Raw genomic sequence first — 25,387 nt, 5'->3', positions numbered from 1 at the left:
TTAAATGAGGAACTGAGGAAAAGAAAGGTCAATAACTTATTAAAAAAGCACATCCCCAGAACAAAAATAAATGTATATTGTTTAGTCAGTCTGTAGTTAGAGGATTACCATGGTAGATAATGAAGTTTTGCATAATAACCATATAGTAAAATAACCTCCTTTTTGTATGCTATCATTTGCCAAAATCTCATTTTGATATAAACTGTTTATGAAATACGGGGGATGTTGTGGATATTTCATTCTGGATTCATCACTGGTGTGGCGTGATCGCAAATGAGTGTGCTACATCAGATCAATTTTCTTGAGATTGGTGACAGATACCTTCACCCAAGTCTAAAGAAAAATTTTATACATTAGCTAAATTTCATATGCAGCAATGTATTGTGTAATTTGTACCAAACTCAAAATCATAGAAACACCCATTTTTCACTGCAAACGTTTTCAATTTCACGCAGTGTGCTACTTCCAAGTAAATATCACAATAACTATGATAATTAACAAAATAATGGGCAGAACATCATGGACCTGACACATGATGCTATAAGTAACACAAAAATGATTTTTTGTACCAAATAGTTTCTGTAAACTCGTTTGAGAAAGAACAAAAATCATTGCCGACTGGCCAAAACCACTTGTCATCATTACCTTCCAAACAAACAAATGAATTCGCCCAGAGCTTTGAATGAAAATTGACCACTGCACATTGGCCTTCTTATTGTTCCTGAACTGTACTGTGTCAGATGTCACGCAGCTGCCAACAGTAATCAGGATAGTCGTTGTTAAACAGTGTATTAGGCTATCTATTCTAAAAGTCCATCTAAAATATTATTAACTCAATGAAATTTTTTTAAACTTTAATATTTTAATAATTGCATGAATTAAGTTAATTAAATTATTTAATTGTGTTTAATTTATTAAAATATAGTAATACAAGAAATCTGCCAGAACAGCCAAAAATCAGCTGAGTTGGCAACACTGCCTAAACTATGCTGTTACACAGTGCCAATCTCAACAGGCAATTGCGTGGTAACCGTTCCTGAATGATTTGTGTTGTTGTGCATTGCTTGTTGTTTTCTCTTCTTGTTTTGAAATGAGTGAAACAACAAATCTGGGTCCATCATGGATTTTGATTAAGACACTTACAAGAACAGAAGAGATCGATGATCCTTGTGACAGTATCAGTTCTGCTTTCGCAGAAGATGGGTGTAGGCTGCTGCTCTGTGAAAGAGATGTGGGGTTCATTTCCCTGCACTGTTCCTCACCCCTGTGGTGGCCAAATACTAGTTTGTTTATGCTCATGGCCTGCCACTATATACTATAGTGCTCCCACTCTGCATGCTATAATGATTGGAAAAGAAAGTCTGCATGTTTTTTGACTGTACAAAACCCTTTCCCAAATGTTAAAATAGTTACTTTTGGTTCAGCTTCTACACTAACTGCCTTGTCATTTCTGTCTGTAGCATTGTTAAGCATGGGTCCCTCGGCTATTAATGCCCACAAAATGTCAAAATTAATATTCTGCAGGTTTTGTAATCATTTAAGTGGGTGGGAAGAGATAAATAATGTTGAGAAACACCTCAAACCAGAGACACATTCAGTCCACCTGTGGAAAAATGCTGCTACTTTTCAACAGAACAGTCATTTTTTTTAAAGCTTAAATACAGGCAAACAAAAAGCAGAGGCCACTTCGGAAAAAAAAAGCTGTTGGAAGTTTTCACAGAAGCAAAAATTCCAGTCATAGGGGTCTCAACCAGCACTTTTTTTTAACAGTCAATTTGAAAGAACTAAGGCTTTTTTCATCCTCACTTACGTAGCATGACAATCTTACATTTTTATGTCTAATCATCTATTTTTTATGATATGAATATAATAGAGGGAAACATTCCACGTGGGAAAAATATATCTAAAAAGAAAGATGATGAGACTTACCAAACAAAAGCGCTGGCAGGTCGATAGACGCACAAACATACACACAAAATTCTAGCTTTCGCAACCAACGGTTGCCTCGTCAGGAAAGAGGGAAGGAGAGGGAAAGACAAAAGGATTTGGGTTTTAAGGGAGAGGGTAAGGAGTCATTCCAATCCCGGGAGCGGAAAGACTTGCCTTAGGGGGAAAAAAGGACAGGTATACACTCGCGCGCACACACACACATATCCATCCGCATATACACAGACACTGTGTATTAGTGCTGGCAGGTCAATAGGCACACAAACATACACACAAAATTCAAGCTTCCGCAACAAACGGTTGCTTCGTCAGGAAAGAGGGAAGGAGAGGGAAAGACGAAAGGATGTGGGTTTTAAGGGAGAGGGTAAGGAGTCATTCCAATCCCGGGAGCGGAAAGACTTACCTTAGGGGGAAAAAAAGGACAGGTATCACTCGCACAAGCAGACATTTGTAAAGGCCTAGATAAAGGTGAACTAGAAAGCAAATGGAGATCTGGTGTGAAAAAAGGCGAAAAAGTGTTGGTTAGAGCTGGGCTATGTTGATCCTGTGGTGAACTTGTGTAGGTAGACAACGATGTGCATAAAGGTTAGGTGGTTGTGTTGCTGCCAAAACACGTTAAAGGGTGGAGAAATTCGGGAAAATTTCGAAAAAACTATGTGAGGGTGTATTAAAAGGAGTGGTTTGGTGGTGGCAGATTATGGAAATGAGGCTAACAATTGTTTGATGAAGAAATAATGACGTTAAAACCTGTGGGAAGCGGCTAAAAATGATCGGTGATGTGAGAAAAACGGAAATGGAAATAAAGTAAAAGTTATTAAAACTAGCTGAAAAGGTTGTTGAATAGCTGAAAGGAACTGTTTGTGAACTAGAAACGGTGGATTTTATAGCAGCGGTAGTGTTGAAAGCGAAAAAAATTTTTTTGGTTATGGTTTGGAAGTGGGTTACGTATTATTACGTATTACGTATTATTGAGTATATATCGGTGGGATAAAATTGTATAGTGGATTAAGGATAAAAAGGAGAAGGTGAATACAAAGTGAAACTACTGGCAAAAACAGAAGGACGAAATAAGACGACAAAAAAGACTTCGAAATGTAACAGTGACAATAACAAACGTAATTGTTGGGTTCAAATTAATGATATGAATATAATAGAAGGAAACATTCCACGTGGGAAAAATATATCTAAAAAGAAAGATGATGAGACTTACCAAACAAAAGCGCTGGCAGGTCGATAGACACACAAACAAACACAAACATACACACAAAATTCAAGCTTTCGCAACCAACGGTTGCTTCATCAGGAAAGAGGGAAGGAGAGGGAAAGACGAAAGGATGTGGGTTTTAAGGGAGTGGGTAAGGAGTCATTCCAATCCCGGGAGCGGAAAGACTTACCTTAAGGGGAAAAAAGGACAGGTATACACTCACGCGCGTGCGCGCGCACACACACACACACACACACACACACACACACACACACACACACACACACACATCCCTCCGCACATACAGAGACACAAGCAGACATTTGTAAAGGCAAAGAGTTTGGGCAGAGATGTCAGTCGAGGCGGAAGTACAGAGGCAAAGATGTTGTTGAAAGACAGGTGAGGTATGAGCGGCAGCTACTTGAAATTAGCGGAGATTTCATAGGGATGAACTAAGACGTTACGAAGGTTAGGTGGATGGCGGAAAGACACTCTTGGTGGAGTGGGGAGGATTTCATGAAGGATGGATCCCATTTCAGAGCAGGATTTGAGGAAGTCATATCCCTGCTGGAGAGCCACATTCAGAATCTGATCCAGTCCCGGAAAGTATCCTGTCACAAGTGGGGCACTTTTGTGGTTCTGTGGGAGGTTCTCTCCCACATCCTACCGGCGGTTCAGAGCATCCTCCTACAGGCCAACCGCAAATTAGAACAGCATGCCACCCTTCACCTCAAAAAACTATCCAATATCCTGGTTTCCCACCTCCGGAAAGGCAACTCACTCACCCTCCACAACCTTTCCAGCAAACCTCAACCTCCTCTCATTGCACACAAACCCAGTCTCTCCCATCTACTCAATCGCCCACTTCCAGCTCTACTCCCTCCAAAACCTCAAAATTCCAATCAACACAATCTGGAACCACAACACCCTAATTCAGTGGTTAACCTTTCCTCCAAACCTCTCTCCCAATCCGTCCTATCCAAAGGCCTCACCTTCAGCCTTACTCCCAGATTCAACCAAACAGCCCTCGTCAAAGATTTACTGTCCTACACTCGTACTCTCTGCTGGAAATATCACTTTGCCACGAAGAAAAATGATCCTAATCCTACTCCTAATGATCCAACTCCCCAAGACACTATCCAAATTGAACCCTGCCTGGAACAGTTCCGTCCTCCATCACAGCGGGACCCACCTCCTCTTCCTCAAAATCACCCTCTCCAAACCTTCCAGGAATTTCTGACTTCCATCCTTGCCTCTCAATCCTTCTTAAAAAACCTTAATCCTACTCCCAACATCACCACTGCTGTAGCCCAAGCTATCCGTGATCTGAAGGCTGACCGATCCATCGTCATTCTTCCGGCGGACAAGGGTTCCACGACCGTGGTACTTGATCGTCGGGAGTATGTGGCTGAGGGACTGCGTCAGCTTTCAGACAACACCACATACAAAGTTTGCCAAGGTAATCCCATTCCTGATGTCCAGGCAGAGCTACAAGGAATCCTCAGAACCTTAGGCCCCCTACAAAACCTTTCACCTGACTCCATCAACCTCCTGACCCCACCAACACCTCGCACCCCTACCTTCTACCTTCTTCCTAAAATTCACAAACCCAATCATCCCGGCCGCCCCATTGTAGCTGGTTACCAAGCCCCCACAGAACATATCTCTGCCTACGTAGATCAACACCTTCAACCCATTACATGCAGTCTCCCATCCTTCATCAAAGACACCAACCACTTTCTCGAACGCCTGGAATCCTTACCCAATCGGTTACCCCCGGAAACCATCCTTGTAACCATTGATGCCACTTCCTTATACACAAATATTCCGACGTCCAGGGCCTCGCTGCGATGGAGCACTTCCTTTCACGCCGATCACCTGCCATCCTACCTAAAACCTCTTTCCTCATTACCTTAGCCAGCTTCATCCTGACCCACAATTTCTTTACTTTTGAAGGCCAGACATACCAACAATTAAAGGGAACAGCCATTGGTACCAGGATGGCCCTCTCGTATGCCAACCTATTCATGGGTCACTTAGAGGAAGCCTTCTTGGTTACCCAGGCCTGCAAACCCAAAGTTTGGTACAGATTTATTGATGACATCTTCATGATCTGGACTCACAGTGAAGAAGAAGTCCAGAATTTCCTCTCCAACCTCAACTCTTTCGGTTCCATCAGATTCACCTGGTCCTACTCCAAATCCCATGCCACTTTCCTTGACGTTGACCTCCATCTGTCCAATGGCCAGCTTCACTCGTCCGTCCGACCTGGTACAGAAGCAAATAACCAGAACCACTTCCTCATCCCCTCAAACCCAGAACCTCCCACAGAACCACCACAAAAGTGCCCCACTTGTGACAGGATACTTTCCGGGACTGGATCAGACTCTGAATGTGGCTCTCCAGCAGGGATATGACTTCCTCAAATCCTGCCCTGAAATGAGATCCATCCTTCATGAAATCCTCCCCACTCCACCAAGAGTGTCTTTCCGCCGTCCACCTAACCTTCGTAACCTCTTAGTTCATCCCTATGAAATCCCCAAACCACCTTCCCTACCCTCTGGCTCCTACCCTTGTAAGACCCCCCAGTGTAAAACCTGTCCCATGCACCCTCCCACCACCACCTACTCCAGTGCTGTAACCCGGAAGGTGTACACGATCAAAGGCAGAGCCACGTGTGAAAGCACCCACGTGATTTACCAACTGACCTGCCTACACTGTGAAGCTTTCTATGTGGGAATGACCAGCAACAAACTGTCCATTCGCATGAATGGACACAGGCAGACAGTGTTTGTTGGTAATGAGGATCACCCTGTGGCTAAACGTGCCTTGGTGCACGGTCAGCACATCTTGGCACAGTGTTAGACCGTCCGGGTTATCTGGATACTTCCCACTAACACCAACCTGTCAGAACTCCGGAGATGGGAACTTGCCCTTCAGTATATCCTCTCCTCTCGTTATCCGCCAAAACTCAACCTCCGCTAATTTCAAGTTGCTGCCGCTCATACCTCACCTGTCTTTCAACAACATCTTTGCCTCTGTACTTCCGCCTCGACTGAATCTCTGCCCAAACTCTTTGCCTTTACAAATGTCTGCTTGTGTCTGTGTATGTGTGGATGGATATGTGTGTGTGTGTGTGTGTGTGTGTGTGTGTGTGTGTGTGTGTGTGTGCGTGTGTATACCTGTCCTTTTTTCCCCTTAAGGTAAGTCTTTCCGCTCGCGTGATTGGAATGACTCCTTACCCTCTCCCTTAAAACCCACATCCTTTCGTCTTTCCCTCTCCTTCCCTCTTTCCTGATGAAGCAACCGTTGGTTGCGAAAGCTTGAATTTTGTGTGTATGTTTGTGTTTGTTTGTGTGTCTATCGACCTGCCAGCACTTTCGTTTGGTAAGTCACATCATCTTTGTTTTTCTTACTCAGTTTTTACCACTTCCGGTTTTTAGAGGAATTTAGTTAAGATACGGATCACATATGTAAAGAAAGCAATCGTTATGAGGTAATGCCCATAGGTATGCAACACTCACAGTGTACAGGTAATGTGAGTATATGTGAGTATGACATTAACTGACCAAAGCTACAAGGAAAACTACTGTAGTCAACACTTGCTTATGACAGTCTACAGCAGTTACACAGCTCTAGCCATCAGCAAGCTGTGGTCAGGAGCCGTGTTGACTGTCCAGTGGCAGAGCGTGCTGTTGAGAACTGTGTATTTTACTTCAGTGGCTGCTGCATAACCATGCTTTCTGAACCCTCCCCCTCCCTTTCCTCAATACGAGCCTCTCCAAACACTGTAGACGGAAACACATCCTTCAGTCCTGCAGTTGTAGTGGCCCCTGTTCCACACCTAACTCCACTCCTGTCCCCATGTCCGCCGCCCTCCCCCCTCCTCTCACTTCACTCATTTTCCACTCCCACTCTCATCTCTACTGTACTGTCTCTTTCTTTCTCTGTTCTAGCTCCCCCTCCCTGTCCACACCTCCACATCATTGTCACCATGTGCAAATCCCCCTGCATGTACCAGAGTGAGCTCACCAGTACCACATCCCTGTCCTGTGTGCTTACTACCTCTCTCTGCCCACAGTCAGCAATCCTTCCCTCCAAAACACCCTCCATTGATCTACCTTTCCACCTTATTTCTCTACTTACCCTCTCTAGGGGATACAGTCTGTCACCCCATTCAAGTTACAGCACCATTACAACAATATAGTCTGCTGTGATGATGTTTTGTCCACATGATTATTGTTTCAGTAATTCACAGTTCGCATTAGTTTGTAAAGTCATCTGTGACTGTCAAATACAGCTAGCATATGTTTAGATAGAAAATTATTCTGTAACCAAGTAATGAACTTGTGCAGTTAATATTTGTGGGAACTGACTCAACTGTCTGTTGACAGCTCTATTGTTGGAATGATTACAGACACTGCTATTCTCAGTTCACATAGTAATATATGCATATTGACACTGATCATCACTGACATATCTTTGCAATGATGACTTGCCTTCTATCCTCATAGATGATAAAAAGTATTATCTAGTTTGAGTTACTGCAGTCCAAGTAATAATTAGTGCAAGAACTTTCATTTTATACTCAGTGTCAGTGTTGTATGAGAGAAAAATTGCTGGTTTCATACATACCTATTTGCAACATGACCAAAATAATCTTTTTCACCCTTTAAATTGTCAAACACGTTTCATATTTAGCAGTTAGTCAATGTTCTGATGACATTTATTTCAATATGCCCTTTATTACACTCGTTCTCAACTGATGAATGGCTCTGCAGAATTAAATGTTTAGATATCTTACTTCTGAAAGGAGAGGTGGGGGGGGGGGGGGGGGGGATCTCATTGATTTTTTAACTTATGGAAAAAATGGAGAAAAGAATTTGCATTAAGTTTTGCTTTAAGACTAGAATAAAATGTGGCACCAAATGTAATATTGTGGAATTTTTATTTTGGTAAGTTATCTGTGATGTACTTGCTTTTCTTTATTAGCAGTGAACAAAAATGCTATGACATTTGGAAAAACAAATCTGTTAAAAATACGCTTGGGTTTGGTGAAACAATTCAAGGCAATTGCAGAACGATAAAGCACCTGCCCAAATTTCACTGAAAAATCGTCAGCACATGGTCAAATAAAACACCATTCTGATCCCTCAACCTCTGTATGTGCTGTACATGGGACTCTAGTGATATCTACCAATACTTATAGCTGGAAAGAATGATGAAATATGAAATTCTAGCAACATCGAAGAGAGAGAGAGAGTCAGAGTAGCTCAAGGAGCTAAATACTGTAATCAAAATTGTGTTTCAGAAATTCTCAAAGACTAGTGAAACCACTGGCACAAATGTGCTGTATGTTGTGCATAAGTACTTTGAACACAAGAAAGTTAATATCTGTGTGTAAATATTTGTGAAAAAAAATTAAAATTATATGTAAGTTCTTCTCTAAACTCTTATTGCAAAAAACACTGATGGCTTAATGGTTTTCAGATATAAATTTCACTGTGCTGGGGCAGACAGTGGTTCATTTGAGAAAGACAGGGCCAAGTACTATCCCTCCCCAACCTCAAGCTTGTGCACCACCTCTAATGACCAGCTAGTTGACAAGATGTTAACCCTAAGCTTTCCGTCTTCCTTGCTCTTACTATTGTTTGCTATTTTCTGATATGTAGGTACAGCTGTTGCGATCATTGTTGACTGGGAAGTCACATGTTGAAGTAAAGACTGTTGATGGATTCCAAGGAAGAGAGAAGGAAGCTGTTATTTTATCACTTGTCAGAACAAATCGTGAAGGCAACCTCGGTTTCTTGACAGACAAGAGAAGACTGAATGTGGCTGTCAGTCGTGCACGCAGGTTTCTTGGTGTGGTCGGAGATTCTGTTACTGTCAGTAATGATGAGACAATTAAGAGCCTTCTTGACTATATAGGAGAACATGGGACAGTATTAACACCAGATTTTTATACAGGTATGTTACAAAGAGTGGGTGGATGTCTTGTCTACTATGTATACATTTGTTGGAAATTTTTCTGACACCATGTTTGCATTAAATTGGTGTATGAAATGTGTGTATTTTGACTTTTGCTATTGTTGAGCATGTGCCTATATATAATACATCGTAACAGGAAAAAAAAAAAATAGGACAACAGCAATATGTCCTACAAATTTACAATCTGTCAACACTCATGTACTTTAAGATTCAGTATCACATTGTAGTATAGACACAGTTTAAAAATAACAATGTCCTGGTAGTGCTGTGTTACCCTTGATGATAACAAAGCCAGCAGCTGTTATCAGTGACAAAACATGATATGTAGATTTGTATTGTTTACATGCAGGTTGAAATCAGTCAGTTTGGGGCAGAGATAACAACATAAAACATCATAGAGTAACTAGTAAAAAACACATTATTGATCATGATACTCCATTTTATACAGCATAATCTTTAGTTCACCATGTACATCACAATACTTAGCTACATGGACATTGTAATTTTTGACCTTATAAGGATGTGAATTATTTATACGTATGAATATTTTATGATTGAAAATCTGTGCCATACTGGGGTTTGAACCCAGATTGTTTGATTTTTGTGAGCAGTTTCCTTAACCAACATGCTGTCTGATATTGCCTCCAGGTTGGACTTTAACTATTATTTCCACTGATATTTTTATCCATGTTTTCTAAACTCTACATCTGGAGATTCTACCTTGGGGTGTATGGGAATGGCACCACTGAGGAGTGAATTCACTAATAAATTCATTAATAAAAGTAGCATACCCTGCTTCAAAGGATGGGTTTGAACTGAATTAAAGTAACTTTGAGCTGAATTAAAGTAGCTGAAATGAATTTCATATGGCTTCAGTGGAGTAAGATCATTGAAGATGTAATGACATGAAATGATGTTGGTGAAAACTAGGCAGAATTCTCACTTGTTTTTGCTGGCATCATCTCACGTCATTGCATCTTAATTGATTTATACCCACTGACTTCACATTAATTTCATTTCAGCAATTTCATGTTTATAAATATGTGTTTAATGTGTCCAATCGCTTAAGGTTGTTGTTTTCTAAATTTAGTAATTATAGTCAGTATAACATGGCCCTAAAGCCTACAATGCTTGTGTGTAGTGGGATGACAGTGAATGTGTGTATTCTATATTCTGGGTGTTTTCTATATAATGGATGTTTCAAAAAGGACTTCAAAAATTCATATAAATTTATTGAAAAAAGATAAACAGCTGGGTTTAGTGTTATTTTGTTTTATCCTTAAGCTAAAGATGTTGTATGTGGCTTCCGTTGGTTACCCTGCTCACATCCCATCAGAAGTCAATTTCTTCTCAAACTTGCTGTAGCGTTGCAGGTGTAACTTGCTCAAATTCTTGCTCTAAGTTCAGGTAGAGAAGCTGGCACAGGAGGTACAAACATGATATCCTTGATGAATCCCCATTAAAAATAAAATTTAGTGGTGTCAGGTCTGGGGAATGTGGGGGCCATGCAATTGGCGCAGCATGGCCAATCCATTGACCTGGAAAGCGGTCACTGAGAAAATCCCGGACATCAGCCAGGTAGTCGGGTGGTGCATCATCTTGCATGAGGTAAACATTTCATTCTTGGTCATCCTCATTGATTTGTGGTATCAAAAATTGTTGTAACATATCCAGGTACACTATCCCATTGATGGTTCTCTCATGGGGGAAAAAAAAGGGAGCTGTACACTTTCTTATTGCTCAATGCACACCAAACTTACAGTTTAGGGCTATCATGAACATGTTGCAATGTTTGATGCGGATTTTCACTGCCACAAATCCTACAGTTATGTGTGTTAACCTTGCTACTTAAGTGAAAAGTCGACTCATCAGAAAAGATGATTTTGTCCAAGAAATGTTCATCCTCATGTAATCGATTTAACATATCCGCATAGAAGTTCTTGCAACCAATTTTATCAGTGTCTTTTATTGCTTGTACAATTGTCAATCTGTACGGTTTCAAATGCAAACGGTTTCTCAGCACACATCAAACAGATGTATGTGGGATTTGCAGTTCATGAGATGCACGTCGGGTCAATTTCATAGGGCTGTTGACAAAACGTTGTCTCACTCGCTCAATGATGTCGTTAGATGTGCTAGGATGACCTGGTGATTTCCCATGTCTTACCGAGCACCCAATTTCTACAAAACATTTATGCCACTTGTAAATTGTAGGCCTACCAGAAGGACCTTTAGCATGCTTGATATGGAAATTACGCTGAACTGTTGTTGCTGACTTCAATTCTTCAAACCAAAACACACAGCTAGCACACTCGGGTCCAGTGAAGACAGCCATCTTTAACGCAACTGCCGCAAGTGCTCCTTATGGCGTGATTCGGTTGTATCAAACTATGCGAGACAAAATTTGTATATCCCTGCAAATTGACACTACAATCACCTTTGTAGGTACTTCGAATTAATTTATATCAATTTGTAAAGTTCGTTTTGAAACATCCTTTGTATTGAACATATGATTTTGTTGTATGCTGGTTGTCCTGAGATGAAGAAAATATACCACTTTTAGTGGCAAACTTTATGGTGCTTTTCAGTTTTGTCGCTCATTCATTCTTTTATTCATTCATTCATGCCCTCAAGGATGTGGAACAAGTTGTACATTATTAGGCAAAAACCCATCGCTGGAACTTGTGTAATGCACACTAGGTGCTAACTATGACTAGTGATAATATACTCAAACTGGTGACAGTGGGGAGGGGAGGGACGATACTGCTGCCTGCTCTTAGATTACTCAGCTTCTATTTTTATATCATATTTCAAACTAAGTGTTTATGTAACTGTTCACACTGTCAGTGTTAAAACCTCTTTAATAAAATCATTAGAGTTAAGAAAAATGTACATCCATGAGTCCAAATAGTCTGATTAATTATACAGGGTGATTTCATGATGATGTTACGAACTTTCAGGAATGATGGACAAAGGAAAATATATCAATTTGAGGTAAGAGACTCTGATCCGGAAATGACGAAGTTAAGTTAAAAGCGAAAATCTTTCTGATATCTCTGTCAGTGGAATACATGTGCTGGTGAAATACACGTACAAGTACTGTTGTTGCTAAGATTGTAGGATAGGAAACTTTCAGAAGTGGCAGTATGGACCAAATAAGGAAAAAAAAATGTCTACAGGGTGTATCTGGAAAGTAATATGTTGCAAATTTTTTATGTGACTGCCTCGCAGATTGATTGGACTGATCGGGAAGGGCGGAAGGATCCTTATCTTTTCACCGGTGGGTTATCCAGTTGCCTCTGTGCTCTTAAAAGGTTAGTACAGCTTCTTCCGTGAACCTCAACATAGTGATCACGTTGAACTAACGATGAAGAGAACTTTAGAACAACACTGTATGATAAAGTTTTGTGTGAAGCTCAACAAGATGCTGCCGGAAACTTTTGGAATGCATAAGGATGTCTTTGGGGATGATTGTCTGTCTAGATCGCAGTCGGACAGGTGGTGCAAATTGTTTAGAGTAGGTCAGGAGGGGGTTGCCGACAAGACCCACACAGGATGTCTATCAGGATCTCAAATGGGTGCCCATGTGACTTTTGTGTGCCAGTTCATGAATTCAGATGATCCATAATGAGTGTTCACTTGATGTTGGAATTATTAGATTTGGTGAAGAGATTGTATTGCATACTGGACCATGCAGAAGTTTTGCACGAAACTTGTTCCCAGAGTTTTGACCAATACATAAAAGCAAGAGTGAGTGGAAGGGCATGAAGAATTCGAGCAACTCTATGAAGATGATTCCAATTTCCTGGACATCATAATCACTGGGGATGAATAATAGGTCTTCCAGTACAGTCCAAGATGCAGAGAGGCAGAATGAGGAATGGCACATGATGTCGCTGCCATTGCAGAAGAAAGCTGGCATGAGGAAGTCCCAGGCAAAGACCACTCCCTCCCTCCCTCCCTCCCTCCCCTCCCTCCCTCCCCCTCCCCACCCCCCTGATCTCCTGCAAGGGGTATAGTGTATTATTGTATTATGAGTGCACACCTGGCTGGACCCTCTGTGCTGTTTTACAAGGAGGTGCTCCAGAGACTGAATCACAGATTCACCTGCATCCAAAAGAAGTTACATGTGTCGTGGAAACTGCACCATAACAATGTGCCAGCTCACACTGCCTTTTTTGTCTCAGCCATCAATTAGAAAAAAAAGTGATGCATTACTTTCTGAACAATCTCTGTAGTAAACATGGGCTCTAAAATGCCTACCTTTAGAGCTATGAGCACTTATTCATCTTCAATCCTGTGAAATACATCCTTCTACTGCAAGCTCTTTGGTTTCTGTATTTTTAGATGAGGTAGTAAGGACCAGAAAAGGAGAAAGAGTCCAGTAAATATGGTCTCTGAAATGTACAAACAACTATGGGCACTTATTCAGTAGAAGAGTTGTGTCTCACAGTAACGAAGGTGAACAAGTGCTCATAGCTCTTAAGGTACGTATTTTAGAGTCCATACTCATTAATTTTTTTTCCCCTTATTTGGTCCATAATACCACCTCTGAAAGTTACCTACTGCACAGACGTAGCAACAACGAACCCAAGTACATGTATTCTATTGCCAGAGGTATCGGAGCAAATTTTGCTTTTAACTTTTGGCTTGATCAGTTATACAGTTACCCTCCTCCATTACCCCTGAAAGTTTGTAACATCATTACAAAATCACCATGTAGAAGTAGTGGCTAATAAGGTATTTTGATTTTTGAACATATGGGAATTTCAATTTCTTTCCTGATGTCTCCCAGCAACTTCCTTTAGACTTGCTTTATGAAACTTCATTCCAAAACATAGATGGGGGGGGGGGGGGGGGGGTGCACAGTCAATATGGAAATTACTTTTGCTTCTAGTATTGTGATTGTGAATTTTATGGTGTATCCTAAACTCTCTCTTATGTAGTATTATCCACATCTACAATTGTGGAGAAAATTTATTGGCATGTAAATGCAAGAATCTGTAAGCCCTTGAAGAGGCTTTTGTGAGATGTTCAGATCTCATCTTAACATGGTATTCTTACTGCATGCTTCTGTAGAATAAATTATTTTTTAACCTTAGCTCCATTATTCCACTTGATCATGCAGTAGGACAGTGCTGAATGAAAGTACACAAAGTATTCTACCAATCTTGTTGGTGCAGGTAAAGGTTGTGAAAACTAGCTTTGTTGACATAATAAATTTCTAACACAAAATAGATTATGGAAAATTGTGTATCACAATTACAGCTGCAGTCTTTCCTTCATAATGTATTGTGGAAGCACTGTAATAATTCAGCAACTGAAAATCATAAAAAAGATTTATAATCACTGAGTGACTGTAGAAGTCTGTTTTGAAAGACTCCATATCATTAATCATAAAATCTCATGAGTGATTATATGAATAGGAATGCTACAGTTAGAATTTTACATTTAAACACTGGTCTGCTCAAAGTTCGCAAACAGGGTCTGCAAATAATTTCGACTGTCCTTTTATGGGCTAAGAATATTCTTTGTTAACACACAGAATTGTCCCAAAATGTATCATAGGTTGTAATAGAGTGAAAGTATTCTAATAAAAAAAGCTTTCTCTCCATTGTCATAGATAGTGAAGATTATTATAATGAAGATAGAAAAATTTAGCTTCTGCACTAGATCCTGAATATGACATATTCAAGAGACTTTTGGGGGGGGGGGGGGGGGTTGTAAATAAATTAGGAGTAAAGGACACCACTCCCTGAGTAGCAGAAGCATTGAGTCGTCAACAAGGGCACACAAAAGAAAAAGAAAAAACTTGCTAGCTTGCTGTCTTTGGATTAAAATGGTTAGAACTTTGCATATGTTCTTATTAGTAAATGGATTTAGTACATTATCGTTTGAATTTAAAATGCTGTCATAATCTGCTCATTACATTTAGTAACTGTATTTGTGATTCTTCCTCTTCTCCCAGCATAATTCAGGAAAAATATGTCTCAGATGAACAAACTGATGTCAGTGTCCAATGGACGCAATATTTCAGCAAACAAGAACTTTCCATCATCAAGTGCACTGATGAACTGAATGCCTCCCTTCTATTTGGCATTCTGTACGAGGTCTGCCCCCAGCTGCGGGGGCCCGCATCTCGTGGTCGTGCGGTAGCGTTCTCGCTTCCCACGCCCGGGTTCCCGGGTTCGATTCCCGGCGGGGTCAGGGATTTTCTCTGCCTCGTGATGGCTGGGTGTTGTGTGCTGTCCTTAGGTTAGTTAGGTTTAAGTAGTTCTAAGTTCTAGGGGACTTATGACCACAGCAGTTGAGTCCCATAGTGCTCAGAGCCATTTGAACCCAGCTGCGGGGCATATGTCTAGCGTCTCCTCCTCCTCCTCCTCCTCCTCCTGCCACCAAGTTGATCCTTCCAAGGTATGCACCCAGGAATGCGTACTGGTGGCATCTCTGCTATTGCACTGACTGCCAATGAAGTCGGTTCATTGTGGGATATCTCCCTCCTCCTCTTCTTGATTGGACCCAGTGCATGTTCCCAGGACTTACTAAGGATGTAACCACTATTAATAATTTATCAGTGGCTCCCTTACTCAAATTGTGATAGAATCTTCAAGTACACAGTCCCAGAAATCAAATGTCTGTGTCAGAACCTCCGTATGGTCATAATGCATTCCACATGATTCCAGTTGGCAATGTTCCATGACTGCCAACTTGTTAGACTGCTGCAGTCTGATGTACTGTTGGTTTTCTTGATGATGACCTTAGACAGTATGCACAGCTTGGCCTATGTAAATGATGCCACACTGGCAGGGTAACTAATAGACCCCAGATTTCCAGAGTCCAAGGTTATCCTTGACACTAACAAGCAGTGTCTGTGTTTTAATTGATGGACAAAAGACACTTGATGTTAACAAAGAATTACTCCAATCTTCCCAGATAATGTGCCACAAAATCGAATAAATGTAATGGCTGCAGCCTCCTGAGGGTCCTCTTTTGTTAATGCTGATTGTACAGTCAGTGTAGGACATAGAGCTCTCTGAATCTGTCACTCTGTGTAGCCTTTTTCCCAAACACTGTCCTCAGAATGTTCAGGTTTGTGATTGAGGCTGTCGTTGTCAAAGAGGGTATGAGCCGTATGTATCAATGTTTTGAGCATGCCATTCCTCTGTGCTGGCTGTATTTAGGTATAAGTTGGTGTGCCTCATCTTGAAGTACATGCTTTGGTCCAACATGCTGTCCATTCTAATTTTTATCTGGACATCCAGAAGGGGAAGCACTCCATCCACTTCAGCCTTCATGATAAAATTGATGTTCTGGTGTGAGGAACTGAGAAGCCTGAGAATATCACTCTGTTTGTCCCTTCCATGTGACCATATGATGAAGATTTCATTAGTGTAGTGGAAGAAACAAGTAGGTTTCTATTGAGCTGATTACAGGGCTTCCTTTTATGACTATACTAAGGTTCTGACACATGTCTAATTTCTGGGACTGTGTAAGTAAAGAATCTATCAAGATTAGAATGAGGAAGTCACTAATCAGTCATGATAGTGGCTACACCCTTAGAAAGGCCTAGGAATTCGAATTGAGTCTGATTAAGAAGAGGAAGGAGATATCCCACAATGAACTGACTTCAGAGATGAGCAGGGCAATGGCTACAATGCATCCAGCACATGCCCATGGGTATAGACCTTGAATGGAATGGTTTGATGGTAGGAAGAGGGTGGGAGGATATACTGGAGACGTGCCCATGCCTGGGTATGGATCTCGCACAAACACCTGCTCCAAAGCATTCAGTTTGTCAGCGCACCTGATAGTAGCAATGTGGTCAATTGCTGAAATATTGTACCCATTGGACACTAACATCTGTCCATCCACCATAAACTACTTTGTCAGCTGTGTGTTTGTCTTGAGGCAGTGTAGCAGACGATGCACAAATCCCCAGACTGTATTCATCCTGTGTTTGATAATGAGAGCACCTAGTGATTTCCAACAAACTTTAAGCTAATTTCAAACCCCTCCTTAATCTTCTCTCACTTATGTGCTTAAAATCAAATATTCACCACATTAACTCATTTGTAAAGTAATGACATGTTTAAAGCGGTTTTATATATGGGAATTTGATTGTTTAAAGAATCACAGGTTTACTGGAATAAATTAAATTTATTAAGAAAAACAATGGATTCAGATTATAACACAGTTACAACACTTCACCTCCTTTTACATCACCCCAGTGAGATTCAGATAGGTTCCCTGTTAGTTAACATCCTTCAATTACCTACTTTCGAGGTATGAAATATGCTTATGTTCAGTTCCTTACCTTAAAGTGTGTTGTGACCCACACAGTCAAATGCTTTTGTTAAATCAAAGGAGATACTTATTGTTACCAACTTACTGATTTGCCCTGCAAGAACCTCTCACCCATTTCCTGTTGTTGCTTTCTTCTGAAATCAGAGTGTAAGTCTGACAAAAAGTTATGTGCCTGATGTGTTACTTCTCTCTTATATATTTTCTTCTCAAAAAAAACTTTGAAAACATTGTTATCAGTGATATTGGCTTGTAATTGACTCCATTATTTCTTTCGGCTTTTTTTATACAGTGCTTCTGCTGATGAAGGCCATTCCAAAGCAGTCCCATTGAACATGGGCACTAGTGGCCACCCCTCAGCTTGCTTGCAGGCAGAACAGCTAGTATAGGCTACTTGACAGGCAGCCCAGTTGCAATCATTCTGCACCTACATGAGGTGGTTGGTCACCCCTGCTTGCATCCTCTCGGCCGCTACAGTAGGATCGTGTAGGCTGCTGCCTGGCTACCTGATTGCCAGTGCAACAGCAGTTTAATCACCCCCTACTCACATTACCGTGGGCACCCTGCCACCCAACAGCTGGCATATGAGCTGGAACACCCTTGCTAATGAGTGTTTTAATCTGTCTGCAAAGTGAACACACCTGAAAGATACATTGCACAGGTGACTAAGTAAATAATTAATGTGTATTGCATTGATCTTCATAAGTTGAAATTTCATCATACTCATACGAGTCTCCAGTGCTTTAACAATTGGTTCAATATCATTCTTGCTTGTTTCCAACAGGTGGATATGACATAATTGTGTTAGCTCACCAGCTTTTTTTAAACTTCCGCAAACTTGCTTGTGCAAATATAATTTTGATTTACCTTGCCAAGTATTGACAGCAAATGACTGTCAAAATTCCAGCTCTGGTACATCATTAGAATTATCATTCTCACACAGAAGAGATGTGATACATTGAACACCCACATTCTGCCTTGATTTTTTTTTTAAACTGACCTATTTTGAAAGCTGCTTATTCTCTGTATGTAACACATTGTTTTAATCTGTTTGATGACATCCTTCAACACTTCGCAGTATTGTTTGTAGTGAAACAAACAAAACTGATCCTATTTCCTGCATCATGATATTCTAATGTCATTAATTATCCAAACAGGTTGCTTATTACTACTGTGTTTCTGCACGCAAATCCTTATTCAAAAAGGACTTCAAAGGAAGTGATAGAAGTTTAATCAAACATACATTTATAAAAAAATCTGTTTGGTGTGCATGTCTTATCAAGGGTGTCCTTCAAGATTAGCTTTAGATGTCTGCATTGCAAACGAAACCGTATCTCTAAATATTTTGTTTACTTCTTTGGATGTGACTCTGCCTTAATTCATTATAACTTTACTACACTCACATTCAGGAAAAACAGAACACCTTGAATGAGTAGAAATAGGATGTTCATATTCACAGGGGGACATGTACATTAGTATATTCTACAGAAATGGTTAGCATTTCAGTCACGTCGGTTCAGCATGTGTGCTGTTGCCTAGTAGGCACAGGGCCCTGATAACTTATTCCATGCATAATGGCATCAACATGTATAAGGCATAAATCATGTCCAGTGGTATAGTCATCCATGCTGTATTCACCTGGTTCCAAAGTTCATATATGGTGGTTGGCATTGGATCACAGCGCTGCACCTGTCGTTTCACCATATCCCACACATTTTTGGTTGGCGACAAATCTGGTGAGCTGCCAGCCTAAGTCAAAAGACTGATGTCCTGTGATACCAAGAAGGCACATGTTCATGTAGCAACATGTGGTCGTGCATTGTCCTGCTGAAAAATGGCATCTGGGGCATTGTGCAGGAAGGGTATGGCTGTGGGTCACAGTATGTCATTCACGTAGTTCACACTGGTCACAGTGCCCTGAAAATGCACCAGCGGTGATTTGTCATTGTACCCAATAGCAGCAAACCAAAATTTGGCCATCATTTTCAAACAAACAGAACCTGGATTCATACAAAAACACTATCCAATGCCATTCCTGTCCCCAGTGATGTTGTTCCCTATACCATTGCTGTCTAACATGTTTCTGCTAATTCGTCATAGGTAGGTGGAGAAGTGGATGACACACATGTAACCCATGCTGTAATAAATGATGAAGGGCTGTCATCCTTGATAGTGTACAATGTGTGACACTGTTCCACTGTTGTGCCAGAGCCAAGGAGGAAACAGATCTGTCCTGCAGTGCTGTTCGGATGAGGTGTTGATCAATCTTGGGGGAGGGGGGTGGGGTGGGGTGGTTGGTGCAGCTTGACCCATCTCGTCATGTTCTACGGCCTTCCATGAACCATTCTGCCTACATCCATTGCACTGCCAAAATACTTTGTCCCACACTAGCAACAATTTCATGGATTGGTACATCACATTCTATCATGTCAATAATGCATCTTCTTTCAAACTCACTGATCTGATGGTATGGTTCATGCATACATCTGCAGGGCATCCTGCACATCTGTTCAAGTCACACTGAGCCATTACCTTTGGTTTATAGTGACAACGAGAGTGCCACAATATCGATGTTGAGCATGAATCCACAGGCTGATGTGGTTCAGATGCTAATTATTTCTGCAGAACATACTTGTGTACGTGTCCTGTGGATATGAATGTTCTGTCTCTGGTCATTCAAGATGTTCTGTTTTTTTTTCTGAAAATGAGTGTATTTATCCATTATAATCTGACCAGCCATTTGTAATTTTTCTCCCAATGTGTCTCAGATTGAGAAAAATTATTTAAGTCATCATATGAAGCTGTGCTACTGTTTACTTGTAGTCTAACTAGTGAATGGTCCAATAAGACATGTTGAAACCTACCCTGAAATTTTTTACGCAGGAAGAAGATAATGAAAGGAATGCACTGCCAAAATTTTAGCTGCTAAGAGACACTGCAAGTGTTTTATAAAAAATGTTAAAGTTACACACTTTTTCCACACGAAGAATAGCTTATAATAGCGATTTGTACAGCCCTGCCCACCTAGCGCGCGACTCAGCAAATCAATCACGCTGCGCCATGTAGCAGAATTACCTGTAGTTCACAGACACCAATTTTAAGCACCAAAATCCTGGTTTACAATGGAGCGAATGGAAGCGAACACATGGAAATGAGCATTTGCAGAAAACTCACTACCATTCGCTCGTATATGGGCAGAATCTTTTATACTAGAAGGAACGGAAGAGAACACGAGGTAGCAAACACTGCCTATGAACACTGTGTTATTAGTTTTTAGTTTTTGGAGTGAATATTTGGCATACAGGCTATAATTCTATCTTGTTAGTGTCACAATACGAAACTTTGCTATTCAGTGAGGATTATTTTGCATCGCAAGAGCACTGTTCTTGACTGAGTATGCAAAATAGTGCAGGGATGGAAGAATTTAAGTGTCTCAATTTGAATGGAAGTGTGACATTTGTGGAGGTTGTACACCTTACATGGATTTGCATCTTCATCTCTCCTTAGCACTGGTCCAAAATTTTCCTTGTATGTCGGCTGCCATTACCTTTGAGGGGAATTTTGGAAACAGAACACTAATTACTGATGTCAAACATCATCTTAAGAGGTGACACAGCTAGCATTTCCCCTACGCATGTAAGGTCTAATGGTCACATTCGTTTTTGTATTATTTTTTTTTCTAAAACAAAAATGGTCTAGTGACAAAGTGTGCACTTCGTGATCCATAGAGCGTGGGATCAAATCCCATTCAGACCACAACTTTTTCACTATGATTTTTAACCGAGCTGTCACTTCTCACAGATGTTGGAGTGGCCATGAAAGACATGGTTTGGATTCCACATTAAACTGCAGGTCTCCATTTTCTGATTAGGTAACTAGGGAATGTTAGAGACACCCAAGTAGCTGCAGCGGTATCCAGTTAAAAGACCTGCAAGAGGCGTACTAGGTACATCTGACAAAATTCTCTTTTGCTTTCCACTGTTGAAAAAATTCCCGGCAGAATCCACATTACATCTACATATTTTTCTTTGTCCTCCACAAAAAGAGAGGCATTGTTATGTCGAGCCTATGAATCCAAGAAAAGCAATGAATTAGTTTCTGTAGCTAGTAGGAATATGTTTCGAACGAAACGTTGAAAATTATTCTTTTCAGTTTTTCCAGATTTTGATACTTTGATTACAAGATCTAAACAGTCCATTTTTTATTTTTGGTCCTAATTTGCCTTGCCGTTCTTGACGACAGGTATACAACTGTAGAAACAGTAAACCACTCATACTTATCACTGGCATTATCGTATGTGAGTGTGTCGTCGCATTCATTGATTGGGCAACTGACTTTTTTTCACCCTGAAATGATAAAATGTGATGTGCACGCAGTTCTTTCACCAAACATGACTGATCATCTTTATAAAGAGCAGTTGCAGTGATAACAGCAAGTTTTGTCTTTATGTCAGCTATGAATTTCTCTATAGCATTGTCTATCACTGGCAGCTGCTCTACATGTTTACATAATGTAAACTTGGTAATTTTGTGACTTCCTATTCTGTAATATTTCTTGAACTTGCGTAGCCTGTCGACAAAGCTTGGAAATTAACAATATTTGTGTCAGATGCAATTTGGGGGCCCCGTCTCGTAGATCTCCATCATTAACGGTGCATAGCCTCTCACGAGCAGTCCTAAATCTTTCGAACAGTTTTTCATTCAGATGGTTTCAGGTTTCTGTTTGGCACATATTTATTACTTCATGTAATTTTTTCTTCCATTTGTATAGTTCACACTCTGATTTTATGAAACGAAAATGCCTTTGCACGCTGCATAACTTCTAGCGTTTTTTCCCTCCTTCATTTAACCAATATTTCACTGCCTTTTCTTTGTCAACGAAAGCTGTTGCAGTACATTTTTTAAAAGGCTTGGAAGGTATTCTTCTACAGAACTGTCACTGGCACAACTGTTGTCATCCGAACCACAATTAATGGAATCGTCATGGTTATTTCTTATTTCTTCTTATGTCTTCACAATTTCAAATGAAATGTCGATGACGTTTGAATGAATATCAAGGAAACTAACTAACAAAGGACACATATGTACATCCTCAAGAGATGTAGGTGATTTTGGCTGGAAACCATGTTCTTCATATTACATCATTGTTAAACTGATAACATTTATTGGATTCCGCATTACTGTGAAACTGGAAGAAACAAAAAAAAAGGTCCTATTAGGAGGGATCCGTTACGAAAGCACAATAAATATTAATTCAGCTTTACCTTTATTGTCAATACTCACCAGTACTGCAAAAAGCAACTGATAATTTGTAATGGATGTTACTACTGTGTATTGTAGTGTCAGAGAAACTATCAATGAACGGTAACCTGAAACGTCCTTTACAAATTATGATCGAAGTGTGTCATGTTTCTTGTTTAGAAATGTACCGCCAACCTCGGCTGTCTGTGTGTGCCTAGTTGCGCATGCGCAGTTGTTACAGCGCCAGTAGTCCATTTCTACCACTGCCTTGGAGTGCCTCTTAGCAGCTAAAATTTTGACAGTGCATTTCTTTTGTTGTCTTCTTCCTGTGTAAACAAATTTTAGGGAAGGTTTCAAAATGTCTCATTGGCCCGTTCTCTTGTAACTGGAAAGTACACTATTTGCATCAGGTTGTGAGACTCAAGCAGATCCATCAACATTCTTTTCCGTGGAGAAATTACCACAGAAAACTTGATGTCTTTCTTTAAGGACTGAGTCAACCTGGAGAGGAAAATCATGTAATGTGAACTGGAATATCTCTGGACGACTATAATTAAAAGATTTTTCATGGAAATTTAAACACTCTTGCAGTACCTTCAACTATTCTGAACTTTTGTTTTTTTACAGTGCTTTGTGTGTCAAATGTTGGTGGAATGCTACCTTTCAAGTACACAGTACTCCTATTTATATGTCACATGTAATGCATTTTATGTTTTTTTTTTTTGGGCCAGTTATTTTATTAATATGTTTGTTTTAATTTTCAGGCAATGAGGGTGCCCAGAAATCTGTTTCACAGAGCAGTCCAGCTATAAAAAAATTACCTGGTAGAACAAAAACAAAGCCTTCAAAAAAAGAGTCATCATCTATGCCTGCTGCAAACAAGACCTGTAACAAAGATTTGTCAGCCCAATCTAGGTTACATAAATCTCAACAGCCTACAAAGCCAGACTCACATGTACAAGATAACAACAAAGAATTACATGAACATGTAACCAATGAAGCTACAAGTACGAGGGACATCAAAACCACAGTCTCAGAAACTGAGAAGTGGAAATTACAGCTTGAAAAAATATTTTTGGTATCTAACGGTGCTTCAGAACACCATTTCAAGAATCTTACGTCATATGAAAGAATGTTGATACATGAAGCTGCTGAAAATCTGAACTTGGAGCATGAAAGTGTTGGTGAGGGAAAGAATCGTTACATTGTGGTCAGGAAACCAGCAAGTAAAAAACAAAATTGTAGTGAACCAAGTGATATGCAGAAGTCTGATGAAAATAAGAATGAAAATATTTTGTGTAGAACTAAGTCTTCCAATAAAGGCAAAATAAAGGATGAGGATAGAGAAGCCAACGTACCAGGCACTAGGAAAAGTGATAAGCCAAGTGATAAGCCTGGTGTTAAGAAAAAAAATGTGAATGCATTAGATAAATTAAAGGATGATGATTTTGATTCTGTAATTAGCCATTTTCAAAAAATGAATACAAAGTGCAATTATGAAGACTGCAAGAAGTCTACAGAGCTGATATCCAGTACTTGCATTCACTGCAGATTGCGTTTCTGTTTCGAGCATGCCCTTCCTGAAGTGCATGGTTGTGGTGAGGCAGCTCGTAAGCACGCACGACAAACATTTAAGCACCCACCTCCAGTGAAAAGTGATGATCATCATCGAAACCAAAAACTGAAAAAGCTTCATACCAAACTCAAGGAGAAAAATGATGAAAGAAAAGCAAAAACTAAAAACAAATAAGGAACTTTCTCCTTTATTAACAACACATTTTGTCCATGCTACTTATTCTGTGACATGCTGTGTTTAACCCTGACAAAAGATTTACTGGGTTGTGATTATCACATAAGTGTTTCCTACTTATGTTTAGGAAAGATAATTTTCTTGTATGCTGAAATGAAGACAATTAAAAACCATTTTTGATAAGCTGTAGTTATTTTCATTGTTAGCATTATGACCGATATGAATAAATCAAGAAAAATCCTATTGATGATCTCTCCTGCTTTCCATTACTATTATGTTTCATTTGACATTTATGAAGGTTTGTTGAAGATATTTATCAGTTTCAGAAAAAAGTACTGTTGGAACTTTACTATGTCTGTAACAAACAGAAATTAACATTTTAAATAAAGCCAGGGAGTGATATTTACAGCTATGAATTGAAACAACAGCAGACAAGAATGTTCTTCTGTGTAATCTTCTATTAAATCCAGTCATTTGAAACCAATATCTCCCAATGATAGAGAACTACCGTATTTGCTAATGAGAACAAACAACATCGTAAATTATTTGTAATGATTGTTTATAAATGATTTGATTAAAATATTAAAGACATATCATAAATTGTTGCCCCACATTCATTGCTACAGATAATGAATGATAAGTGTGTTAATAAGAGTTTAATTTTGAGCAGAGAGTTAAATCTCACTGTATATCTGTAAAAGTATTAATGCAATACATTTCACTCAAATTATCAATTTATCCTTCATAAACTGTTTCATATAGTAGTAATACCTACATACATACTTCACAAGTCACCATACAGTGCTTGGTGAAAGGTAGCTTGTACCACTGCTAGTCATTTTCTTTTCATATTACATGTGCAAATGGAGGAAAGAGAAAACAGCTGTCTATGTGCTTCTGTACAAGTCTTGACTTTTCATGTCTTTTCTTCATGGTCCTTACGTAAGATATGTGTTA

The 25,387-nt window shown here is 39.9% G+C and overlaps 1 protein-coding gene across 1 annotated transcript in view; it reads left to right on the top strand.

Annotated features, from left to right (window-relative positions):
• LOC126188983 (DNA-binding protein SMUBP-2-like) overlaps positions 1–24,939 on the top strand; it is a 61,351-nt gene extending 36,412 nt beyond the window's left edge. The window contains exons 8-9 of the mRNA XM_049930775.1: positions 8,824–9,118; positions 23,445–24,939. Of these exons, the coding sequence (XP_049786732.1) occupies positions 8,824–9,118; positions 23,445–24,430 (1,281 nt within the window). The 3' untranslated portion in view covers positions 24,431–24,939. The remainder of the gene's footprint in view (positions 1–8,823; positions 9,119–23,444) is intronic.
• The last annotated feature ends 448 nt before the right edge of the window (positions 24,940–25,387 follow it).

This window comes from Schistocerca cancellata, chromosome 5 (genome assembly GCF_023864275.1).
Source record: "Schistocerca cancellata isolate TAMUIC-IGC-003103 chromosome 5, iqSchCanc2.1, whole genome shotgun sequence".
NCBI classification, from domain to species: Eukaryota; Metazoa; Arthropoda; class Insecta; order Orthoptera; family Acrididae; genus Schistocerca; species Schistocerca cancellata.
This window is presented reverse-complemented; position numbering and strand designations above follow the sequence as displayed.